At 49.6% G+C, this 12235-nt stretch overlaps 1 protein-coding gene across 1 annotated transcript in view; it reads left to right on the top strand.

The window, feature by feature from the left end:
* The first annotated feature begins 1465 nt into the window (after positions 1–1465).
* Positions 1466–12235, top strand: part of MCTS1 (MCTS1 re-initiation and release factor) — a 44801-nt gene continuing 34031 nt past the window's right edge. Inside the window, exons 1-2 of the mRNA XM_040405806.1 lie at positions 1466–1613; positions 3801–3953. Coding sequence (XP_040261740.1) covers positions 1603–1613; positions 3801–3953 — 164 coding nt within the window. The 5' untranslated portion in view covers positions 1466–1602. The remainder of the gene's footprint in view (positions 1614–3800; positions 3954–12235) is intronic.

Raw genomic sequence — 12235 nt, 5'->3', positions numbered from 1 at the left:
GTTAATAAGTGACGGGGGGGGGGTGTAGTGTAGTGTAGTGGTGCTTGGTGCTACTTTACTGAGCTACCTGTGTCCTCTGGTGGTCGATCCAAACAAAGGGGACCACCAGAGGACCAGGTAGCAGGTATATTAGACGCTGTTATCAAAACAGCGTCTAATATACCTGTTAGGGGTTAAAAAAAACACATCTCCAGCCTGCCAGCGAACGATCGCCGCTGGCAGGCTGGAGATCAACTCTCTTACCTTCCGTTCCTGTGAGCGCGCGCGCCTGTGTGCGCGCGTTCACAGGAAATCCCGGCTCACGCGAGATGACGCCTATTGGCGTTAGTGTGACCTGGGAGCGCCGCAGAAATGACGCCTTTCGGCGTTAGCGTGACGGTAAGTGGTTAAATGCTACCACTACTCAGTACTTTCAAGCCTGCCGCATACAAACGGAGCAAGCAGGCAGGTACTGAGCGGCGATTTAAAAAAAAAAAAAAACGTAGAAAGCAGGGGGGGGGGGGGGGGGGGGTACGACGGCGTTTGACTAGCGGTCAGGGCTGTGGAGGTTTTTTTTTTGTTTTTTTTTAAAACATTAATTGGTTTGGGGAGGGGGTGTGTGAGTAGTGCAGGAAGTAGGACGCTTACTGTAGGAGTCAGGGGGGTCAGCGTCTCTGTCAGGTGGGGGTCAGCGTCTGTGTCAGGTGGGGGTCAGCGTCTGTGTCAGGTGGGGGTCAGCGTCAAAATGGGAAAGGACTAGTGAAACTGGTCAGTGTTTCACATTGTTTTTGGGTGAAGCCATAAATATATGCACATATGCAGACTGTGAATGTTCAATTGCACTCTGAACTTGGGTCGTTTGACTCCTGTTGTTTTTGTGCCTGTTGGCGCACTTATGTTTACCCAGTTGTCTACAGTAAACTATCTTTAACGAGACCTGGCTTGTTGTTTTTTTTCCACCTTTATCATTTGTTTAATCTTCCTAATTTTTTCAAAATACCACTTCATTTATTCATTAATGTTTTTTTATTACATATTGATATTAAAGAGGTCTGTTCTCATCTGAAAACAGTATTTATTTTGGATAATAAAACTTATAACTGGCTGGAGAAAAATAAATATCACTTGTAGACAAATCTGCATGTTGTTTCAAGGCGGCGTCTGGGGAGGGGACAAGGGCGGGGCCAGGGGTGTGGCTGAAGGAGGGATCAGGGGGTGGAGCTGAAGGGGGCCCCGTCATGTATGCTGTACGGGGCCCCATGATTTCTATCAGCGGCCCTGGCTGCAGAGACCACTGCACTAGATACTGCAGCAGGCTGTATAACTTTCCTTTTGAATACTGCCCTCTGCTGGTTCACCGGGGCAGTGCACCTTTTATGCATCAGCCGCAGCCGTGCTTGGCGTCTCCATAGCAACAGACTCTACGCTCTCCGTCCTCAGCCTCCCTTCCGCCCGCACTTCTCAGCTTCCGCCCTGATTACCTCACATCCGGCAGGCTTTGTAGCTGCGAGGAGTGAGTTATCGGCGTGGTCGGAGGGCCACTGTGTGCAGTGCCCCGGATGTGATACATTCACCTTTCACCCTGACATTCCCATTTGCCATCGGTCCCTGGAAGGCATCAGCATGTTTAAAAAGTGAGTGTATTAGAAGGGTGTATGAGGTGGTGTACGGCGTGAGGCAGGCTTATTCCGCGGCCATGCCTGTGGTGACAGGAGTCATAGCATAATATATGGTTGAAACCGGCACCATTTTCAAGATCTGTGTTTGCAGTCTGTGAATGAAAACACCCTCCATTCATAAGAGACATCTGGACAGGACGGTTTGGAGAGTTTGTGTTGCTGATTCATTTTGCTCAGATTTCCTAATTTGGATTCAATTGCAGCAAACACTCAGCTCTGCATGGTGTTTAGAGGGGATCCCACCCCAGGAAACCCCTTTGACAGGTCATCTGGCCACGTGCTGGGGGTGCCTGGAGCTAGACCCATGGTGACCTCCCATCTGGAACATTGGTGGCCTATTGCTAGGAGATGCCATCACTGTCCGATAGATGCAGGTTCCCTCAGTGAGACCCATTCCTATCTCCAGAACAGGCCCCCAAAATGAACACAGCGTAGCTGCACATGCGCAGACACCTTCTCAAGTAATAGCTCATAGCAATGTATGGAGAGGTGGCTGCGCTTGCACAGTCTGCTCTCCATTCACCGCTCGCTATGGGACTTCCACACAAAGACGAGCTCACTTACTCAGCTTTTTATCGGAACGCCCATAGCAATGAATGGAGAGCACGTCGCACATTCACTTCAGGGGCCCCATTATCTAGATAGGAGCAGGATCCAAAGGTTCGACTTGTACCTGTATCCTTGCGATTTGCCATCAATGTCCCAAATAGGCAAGCCCCATTTAAAGGGCTTTTCTGAGATCCAATGAGCATCACAAACCGACCTTAAAGGGTTTATCCCATCTTAGACAATGGGGGCATATCGCTAGGATATGCCCCCATTGTCTGATAAATGCGGGTCCTACCTCTGGGACCCGCACCTACAAGAAGAACGGAGCGGAGAAACTTGAGGAGGGAGCACTGCCCATGCGCAGCCGCCCTCCATTCATTTCCATGGAGCCGCCGAAAATAGCCGAGCGCTGGCTTGGCTATTTCCGTCGGCCCCTTAGAAATGAATAGGAGCGGTGGCCGCGCATGCGCAGTGCGCTCCCATTCACTTCAATGGGAGACACCTGAGCTGCGCCTGGTGGTGGGCGGGCCCCGGGAAATACACTTTCCTCCAGCCACAACTCTGCCCGACTCCGTTCTCCTTGTAGGTGCGGGTCCCAAAGGTGGGACCCGCACCTATCAGACAATGGGGGCATATCCTAGCAAATACCCCTTTAATTACTTACATCTCGCCCGTAGAAGAAAAATGTTAATATATTTACCGTCTCAAATTTGGATCAGCCAGGAATCTGATCATGTGACGCGCATCTTCTAAAAATCTGTGTCATCGTCCTCCTCCCCCCATGCTTTCAAGCTCTACCCCCGACAGTGCCACCATCTCCCCCTGCTAGCCATAAGTCTGCAGCGCCAGTGAAATAAAATACTTCCCTCTCCTGTAGGGGTGCTGCCGACACTCCAGAGATCTTCTATCTTCTTCTTCCTCACGTCACAAGGCGTCAGGTCATAGTACGCGTTTACGTGCACCATGTCCTGACGATGGTGCAGGTCGGCGGGTGACCTCGGAGCAGGGAGTAATAGCAAGCGCTTCGCTCACACTTTGTGGTCACATGACACAAACCAATCCTCGATGCAAACAATTAGCATCAAGGATTTTTTGTCGATTTAATCGAGTATTCGTTTCAGCCCTAATGGATATTACAGTGCAGATGTCAACATATCCTAAGGCTAGTTTCACGCATGCGTCAAAGAAATCCAGCAGAGAATAGCCTGCCGGAGTGCTCTGGATCTGGCATAGCCGGATAGTGCTTTGTTCCCGCCAGACCCCACTGACTATATGCGGTAGGGATTCAGCCGGACAAAAAAAGTTCCATGTAGCAGTTTTTGTCCGGCCGAGTCCCAGCTAATATGGCGGGAGTGGCTCGCATCCTTGCCACATCCCATTATAGTCAATGGGGTCTGACGGGCACGCAGCACTATCTGGCTATGCTGGATCCAGAGAACTCCGGCAGACTATTCTCTGCCAGATTTCCTTGATGCATATTTGAAAGTAATCTTACCCAGAATATTTCTCCAACTGTGTCCCAAATAGGTGGCATGGTGTCACATTAAATGTCCTAAGTGCCACTTCCCAGCTAACATTTGCTTTTTCTTGCAGATTTGATGAAAAGGAAAATGTATCCAACTGCATTCAGCTAAAGACATCGGTAATAAAGGGCATAAAAAATCAGCTGAATGACCAGTTCCCTGGGATTGACCAATGGCTTAATCAGATAATGCCAAAAAAGGACCCCGTGAAAATCGTGCGATGGTGAGTTTGGTTTTCCAACCGATTATGAGTAAAAAGAACAAATAGGCACGTACTTACCTTTCAGCTCCCTGGATGACTTAGTTGATAGTGATCACATGTGCCCATCATCATCACTGCCAAGTAGACTAAGGCCCCATTCACACGACCATATTTTTCAGATAGTATGCGGCCCCATTCATTTCAATGGGCCCACAAAAATGTGGACAAAACACTATGCTGTCCGCATCCGTATGTCTGTTCTGTAGCCCCTCAAAAAAGATAGAACATGGCCTATTCTTGTTTTTGTGGAGAAAGTCATTGTTACAATGGATCCGTAAAAAAACAAATGCAATACAGATGTCACACGGATGCCCTCCGCAAAATGCGGATCCGCAAAATATATATGGTCGCGTGAATGTACCCTAAGGCCTAGTTACACGAACGTTTTTTTTTTTTTGCGAGTGTACGGGCCGTTTTTTTGTGTTCCGTATACGGTACCATTCATTTCAATGGTTCCGCATTAAAAACGGAATGTGTTCCGTATGCATTCCGTTTCCGTATTTCCGTTTTTCCGTTCCGTTGAAAGATAGAACATGTCCTATGTTTTGCAGCAAATCACGTTCCGTGGCTCCGTTCAAGTCAATGGGTCCGCAAAAAAAACGGAACACATACGGAAATGCATCCGTATGTCTTCCGTATCCGTTCCGTTTTTGCTGAACCATTTATTGAAAATGTTATGCCCAGCCCAATTTTTTCTATGTAATTACTGTATACTGTACATGGCATACGGAAAGGAAACGTAAACTATCACGGTCGGCGTGACTATCACATACGTGACACAGAGGGAGGGAACGAGGAAGGCCCTGCCCAAGTGAGAGGGAAGGTGGTGACCCCTGACTCACCTTGCGGCTGGCACCTGGCTGCCCTGACGTCCCTAGACGGGTTCCTCACCCGTACGCCGATCACGTGCCTAAAGCCCTGGCTTTCCCTGAGCTGAGCCCTAGATAGTGAACAGGGCGGTGGGAACACTAGTCCGCACCACTAGCTCTAAGGGAAAACACCAAGGGGAGGACAGACAACACGGACTCAACATATAATCCCAGGTGGGCGACAACAGGAGACAACAATAAGCCCAACAGGGATCCGGAGGGTAGCACTCTGGAATGACAACCAGGATTCACAACTTCAGTGGGTCAGTATAGATGTCCAGGCAGGAAGCTCTATAACTGGCAACTAGAGAAGTGTGAGGGGAGAATATAAGGAGGTTGGGAGTGGCAGACAAGAAACAGCTGAGGAGGAGAAGCTACGGATCCCTGAGTGAGACAAAAAGGATAGCAAGGCAAACACAGAAAACAATCACTAAGAAACAACGTGATCTTTAGATATAGAGCGCGCAGCCACCCGCTGCGACTTCCTGACCCCGGGTATAACGGAGTCAGACATGGCTCTAGATACCCTCGTGACATAAACACAACGGAACTCAAAAATGGAACAACGGATCCGTGAAAAACGGACCGCAAAAGGGGGGCGTGGCCAACTGCCGGCATGAGAGCACGCGTTTGAGAGAAGCTCCGATAACCCTCTGAAATCCTGCTTCATCCTGACAAACTGTCGACCACAGACACTGACTGGAAGGTGTGCAGACGCAAGAGAAGACCCCGCACACCGACGATGGGGCCTAGCAAAGCTCAGAACGCGGCGGAGAGGTTAAAGGAATTTGCCAGGTCTGAGGCCCAGCATGGCGCAGCGACCGCATCACCGTCGCGCGCGGCGGTCACAAGGGGTCAGACTGCTCAACAAGCTGAGGCGGACGAACCAACCGAACCTGAGTTCACCCTAAAGGCAGCTTATGACCAGCTATTAGTGGCGATCTCCTCGTGCCAGTCTTCACTGACCGGGAAGCTGGAGGAGGTGAGAGTGGACGTCAGCTTACTCCGCCATGATATGCAGCAGCTGCGTGACCGGGTCAAAACCACTGAGGATCGCGTCTCGGCCCTAGAAGACCTGACAAGACCAATAGAGGGGAGAGTGCAAGATCTGGAGAGGGCGGTGGGTCAATGGCAGCAGAAATGCGACGACCTAGAAAACAGGTCGCGCCGTAATAATGTGAGAATTCTGGGCCTACCTGAGAGGGCTGAGGGAAGAGATCCGGCAGCGTTCCTGGAGGCTTGGTTCAAGGAGCAGTTTCCTGAAGCGCCGTTCACATCAGCATATGTCCCTGCCAGGCCACCTCCACCGGGTGCTCCTCCGAGGCCACTTTTGGCTCGTCTCCTGAATTGGAGAGACCGCGACCTACTCCTCAGTCAAGCCAGACAAAAACAAGACATCCGGCACGACAACGTGAGGATCTCTCTTTTCCCGGATTTCTCGACGGATCTTCAGAAGAGAAGGGCTACATTCGTGGCGGTAAAGCGCCGTCTACGGGAGCTGAACCTGCAATACTCTATGGCCTACCCTGCCCGCCTTAGAGTGATAGACGGTGAAAAGACCGTCTTCTTCAACGACCCCAAAGAGGCTGAGGACTGGGCCTCGAGAGTGGCGGCTCGCCCGCCCCTGCGATGAGTGGGCTCCTAGGGTCACAGCAAGTATTATCTGTTCCCCCCCATGTGAGAGGAGCGATATTAGAGCTTAATGACGTTTTTGCAAGTATCACAGCTTCAGTGTTGTGTCATGCAGTTCATGACGTCCTGGACATTATATGTCAGCACCCCTCCTGGAGGGGGAGCTTCATGCTCGCTAGACGGGACACTGTGTCATTGAGCTCGGCTCCTTTAATCCAAAGGTGGCAGTTTTCAAGATTATGTTGTAATGAGGGTTGGAGCAGCACCTGTGTGGTACTACCAACCATTTACACCATACAGGTCCCCGAGTTTAGGACCATTATGTTTGTTGGTCCTGTACCTGACACACTCAGGTCTTTCATGTTGATGTTATATGTTCTTTTATTGCACGCATATGCACACTCGTATCAAGCATGGCCAAATGTCTATTACCTTCCTGTAGTAGGATTGATGTATTGTTCTAAGCAGTTGCAAACTATGTTGAGGAGCGGAGTGATTGAGGGGTTACCTGGCCTGGATATAGTTACTACGCCCTTATGGCCCCCTTGAGAGTTATGTCGTGGAATGTCAGGGGACTGGGAGACCCAAAGAAGAGGATAGCTGTGTTCTCTCAGATACGGTCCTTTAGTCCCCACATTCTAGGTCTCCAGGAGACTCATCTCACCCCGGAAACGGGACATAGGCTTAAAAAACCCTGGGCCCAGCATCTATTTAATGCCTATGGTAGCTCGCACTCTAGGGGAGTGGCGCTCTTGTTTCACAGAAGCTTGAGATGTGAGATCCATCATTCCATGATCGATCCAGGAGGTCAATACGTTTTCTTATTTGCGCATGTTGATTGTGTCCCATATGTGATAGTTAACCTGTATAACTCACCCCCTGCCTCTGTCTCCCTATTGCAGTCAGTTGTGGGCTTTGTAACTCACTATCCCAATGCTCGATTACTATGTATGGGGGACTTTAACCAGGTCATGAGCGAGAACATGGATAGATTTAGAAACAGGCCTGATAGTATGGGGACGGGATGCGACGATACGTCCTTGGCTAGGATTTCCCAGGAGATGGGGTGGATAGACATGTGGAGGGTCAGGAATCCGAATATCAGAGAATACTCCTGTTTTACACCCTCTCGGGGCGCCCTCTCTAGAATTGATTACTTATTTGGCAATCCCACAGCCTACACTGATTTGGTAAGCATCCGGTACGGACCGCAAGGCCCCTCCGATCATGCACCGGTTCTGGCTGAGCTGGAACCCTCTAACTCTCCTGGAATAGGCAGTAAGATGCGCATCCACCCTTTCTGGCTCACTCTATTTGGCCCGTCGGACAGGGTTCCTGATCAGCTAAAGGTGTTCTTTGAGGCCCAGGATGTCTCCACTGATCCCCTGCTACTTTGGGAGACCCTGAAGGTGTACCTTAGAGGCTGCCTCAAGTCTTCCATTTCATATGTCAAGAGGGATGCGCAGCGTAAGGAGGAAGAATTGCTTGCGAGTTGTAAGGAAGCAGAGAGGAGGTTTACTGAGTCCCCCACGGAAGAACATAGAGGGGTGTGGCTGACCATGGGCAGACACTATACCATGCATTTGGAAGAGAAGAGCAAAAGGAAACTCTTTTTCCTTAAACAGCAGGCGTTCGAGGTGGGTAACCAGGCCGGGAAGTTGCTGGCCCATATAGCCCGGGCTAACACTATGGCTCCACCGGTACTCCGCCTTAGGGAGACCGATGGCCGCATAGTGGAGACGGTTCGTGATATATTAAATTGTCTACACACTTTTTATGCGGACCTATATAAGTCAGCGGCAAATTATACCGAGCAGGACCTGGAGGCGTACCTCACTGAGGTCACCTATCCCCGACTTAGCGACCTGGATAGGGGTATTATGGAAGAGGATATCACCTTGGAGGAAGTGGAGAGAGCCATTTCGGATCTCCCCTCTGGGAAGGCCCCGGGTCCTGATGGCATTCCGGTGGAAGTGTATGCAAGGTACAAGGAGGTACTGGCGCCACAACTAGTAAAGCTATATGAGGCGGTGCACTCCGGCGGATCATTGCCAGTTTCTATGTATGATGCCTCCATTGTTTTGATTTTGAAGCCTGGCAAGGATCCGCTGGACTGTGGATCTTATCGTCCAATTTCGTTACTGAACTTGGATTATAAAATCCTGACTAGGATATTAGCCAACAGACTCAATAAGGCGATAACCTCAGTGATCCACTCTGATCAATCAGGATTTATGCCGGGAAGATCCACCTCGGATAATATCAGGAGAACTCAGGTGGTTGCGCAAATAGGCTTGGCTGGGAAAGAAAGGTGGGCCTTGGCCTCTTTAGACACGGCCAAAGCTTTTGACTCCCTGGAGTGGCCCTTCTTGATAGCTGTGCTGAGGAGCTTTGGTTTCGGTCCCAAGTTTGCTAAATGGATTAATATACTCTATAATAACCCATCTGCACGTATTCAGCTCAATGGCTCTTACTCCGAGGAGATCTCCCTGCACAGGGGTACCAGGCAGGGTTGTCCGCTTTCACCCCTATTGTTTGCAATTGCGATAGAACACCTGGCAATCAGAATCAGACAGGACCCAGTGTACGCAGGAGTATCAATAGGCTGTAGGGAGGAGAGAATAGGCCTGTACGCGGATGACCTGATACTATTTATGTCTAGCCCGGAGGTGTCCCTGCCAAGGGCGATTGAGGTAGTTGCGCTGTTTGGACGCTATTCTCGTCTACACATAAACTGGGGTAAATCTGCCATCATGCCTTTATGGGACCACGACTGGGCGAATTGCCATCATAACCTGCCAGTAGTGGATAGATTCAAATATCTTGGGGTGATGATCACTAGGGTATCACAGCTTGCCTACGATCTGAATGTTGAGCCCCTGGAAACTCTTTTTAAAGATAAAATGAAAACCTGGGAGTCCCTCCCGTTGTCTGTTATGGGCAGGCTGAATCTAGTGAAAATGGTTTTGTTACCTAAAGGTTTATATGTATTGTCCCACGCCTGCACACCGATCCCTCGGAGCTTCTTTAAACGCATACACTCCTTGGTCACTGCTTTTGTCTGGGGGAAGGCTAGAAGGAAGCTCTCGCTCCCGGTCCTTCAGAGGTCGAAGTTGCAAGGCGGTGCTGCCCTGCCTGATTTCTTCCTTTATTTTATTGCCAGCCAGCTGAGATTTCTGAGGAGCTGGGTTACTGAGACCTCAAGGCCTAATGCGGAATATTATCTGCATGAATATCTGCAGGTTTCGACTTTATGGCCTGTGTTGGAAGGGATGGGACGCCTACAAAAAGCTACCCTCCCGCTGCACAAACTAGCCCATCAGACATGGCAGGCTTCCAAGCTGAATGCTTATAAAGATTTACCTTGCGATATTCCTATATGGGATAACTGTATGTTTCCTCACCTGTCGGGATTAGAGGGGGCAGGGGAGTGGAGAAGGTATGGCATTCTAGCGCTGGGGGACTTATATGAGGATAGTAAGCTACTAGCTTTCTCGCAAATCCGGGACAGGTTCCCAGTACCAAGCACCCTATTTTATAGGTACCTTCAGCTGCGACATGCACTTCAGACCCAATTTAGAGGCAGTGGTAGAAGCATATCCAAGTATCCCACCATCGGCATACTCAGATCTCAGGGACCTAGGGGGATAGTGTCGGCCCTTTATACCCATCTGCTAGATCGCCGTATGCTGGTGACTCCGCTGGCCGTAGAGGACAAGTGGAAGGGGTTTATACCCTCTTTGTCCGATGAGGAATGGGAGGAGGCTTTACTGGCACCTACTAGAGTGTCCCCCTCTATTAATAATAGGATGACGCAGCTCTTCATTTTGCATTACAGCTATTTAACCCCTACCAGGCTTCACAAGATGGGCAGGATGGACAGCACCAGGTGCCACAGGTGCAGTGTGGAGGGCGCAGACTTTTGGCACCTGATGTGGGACTGTTCATACATCCGGCAGTATTGGGTATCTGTACTGGAGACTCTCAGGGCCCTGGTGCCTCCAACACTGCAGCTGTGTCCCAAAATGTGCATACTGGGTATAGTAGACGAAGAATCTTGGTCACACTATCATAAGATCTTCCTGGAAAGAACACTGTTTATGGCCAGAAAGGCAATCGCCCTGCGATGGATGGGGGACATTTTACCCTCCAGGGGTCAATGGCTTTCCCTAGTGAATGCTACGGTATCTATGGAAAACATGGTCTACAAGCATAGGGGATGCCCGCAGAAGTTTGATAGGGTGTGGGGGGCCTGGTGCGAGTCCTCACTCACCATGCATGACTCGAGTCGGTACCTGGTGGCCGACGGTTCTGGATAGCCTTTCTATGGGCATGCAAGGGGGCTTGAGAGCCGGCTTGGCTGGCCTTCTGAGGCCCGCAGTGCTAGCCTACATTTATTATACACCCGCACGTTTCTACCCCTCGATAAACACCGACTGTGTTAACATTTTGCATTTGGCGCCCTGGAGTCCACAGTTGATTGAATATGTATGTAAGCTTCCTCGTGCACTGCTTTTGCTTTTACGTATGGCCCCTGCGAGGGTCACTGTAATTTCTATGTGCCATGCTTGTAAATTTACTTTGCAATAAAACGAGTTTAAAAAAAAAAAAAAAAACGGACCGCAAAAAACTATAAAAGCCATACGATCGTGTGAACTAGGCCTAAGGGCTGATGCACACAAATGTATTTTTTTCCATGTCCGTTCTGTTTCTTTTTCAGTTTTCCACTGATTTTTAATAGCGGTGTCCAGTCTGCTGGTCTGTGTAGCTCTGTCAACAGAAGTCGGCGTCAGAGCTACACAGGACCAGTAACATTGCAGCATCGGGAGCTCGCTACTACTGCACTATTCCCAATAAAGTCAATGAAAGCAGCGCTGTAGTAACGAGCTCCCACCACTAGGTGCTGTGCAGCACTGGCTTCTGTCGACAGAGCTACACAGACCAGCTAATCGATGGGGGTTTGGAGAGCCGCCGATCAGCCAATAATGGCCTATCCTGAGGAGAGAACATCACTTAAAGGGGTTGTCCCATCTCACACAATGCTATTTATGGAAAGGAGAGGTGGCCACACTTGTGCGGTGAGCCCACTTTCACTTCCATGGGAGTTCCGTAAATAGCCGAGCACACTAGCTTAGCTCTTTTCGGAACTCCCATAGAAAATGGAGAGCATACTGCGCACTCTCCTTCACTTTGGCAGCCCCCTAAGCGATATACTGCCAGTGTGTGAAAAAGATACAGCCCTTTTTACAAAACCATGGACAACCCTTTTAATTGAGTTTAAAAAGAGTCAAGTCTGTTGTACTTACCTTTTAATGATCACAGCGGTATGGTAGGTAAGGCACAAAAGACCATGACATGCATTTCGGTGTTGATGGCTTCATCAGGAGTGCAAGTGACATTTTAGCCCAGGTTTTCTTTCCATTTTTTATTCAGTATTATTAATTAGTTTTTTATAGTATTACACCTTAACGGAGCGATGTGGGAACATGGCGCCCGCTCACACGTGCAGCGGGAGTCACGGTTGGCAAGTCTCTGCTGTTTCAAACAGCAGAGACCTGCGGCTAATTACCGTGACCGGCAATAATGCCGATTGCGGTAATTAAAGGCTTTAGATGCTGTGATCAAGTGAGATCACTGCATCTAAATGCGCAAAAAGACAGCCAATTAGGGCATCGGTAGTTGCGCTGAACACTGAGCCTCGCTGACGAGGCTGATAGTGTTCATGCTGCAATTCTTATTTTG

The sequence above is a fragment of the Bufo bufo genome, chromosome 8 (assembly GCF_905171765.1).
Source record: "Bufo bufo chromosome 8, aBufBuf1.1, whole genome shotgun sequence".
NCBI classification, from domain to species: Eukaryota; Metazoa; Chordata; class Amphibia; order Anura; family Bufonidae; genus Bufo; species Bufo bufo.
The sequence above is the reverse complement of the archived record's forward strand: the minus strand, read 5'-3'. Positions and strand labels throughout refer to the sequence as shown.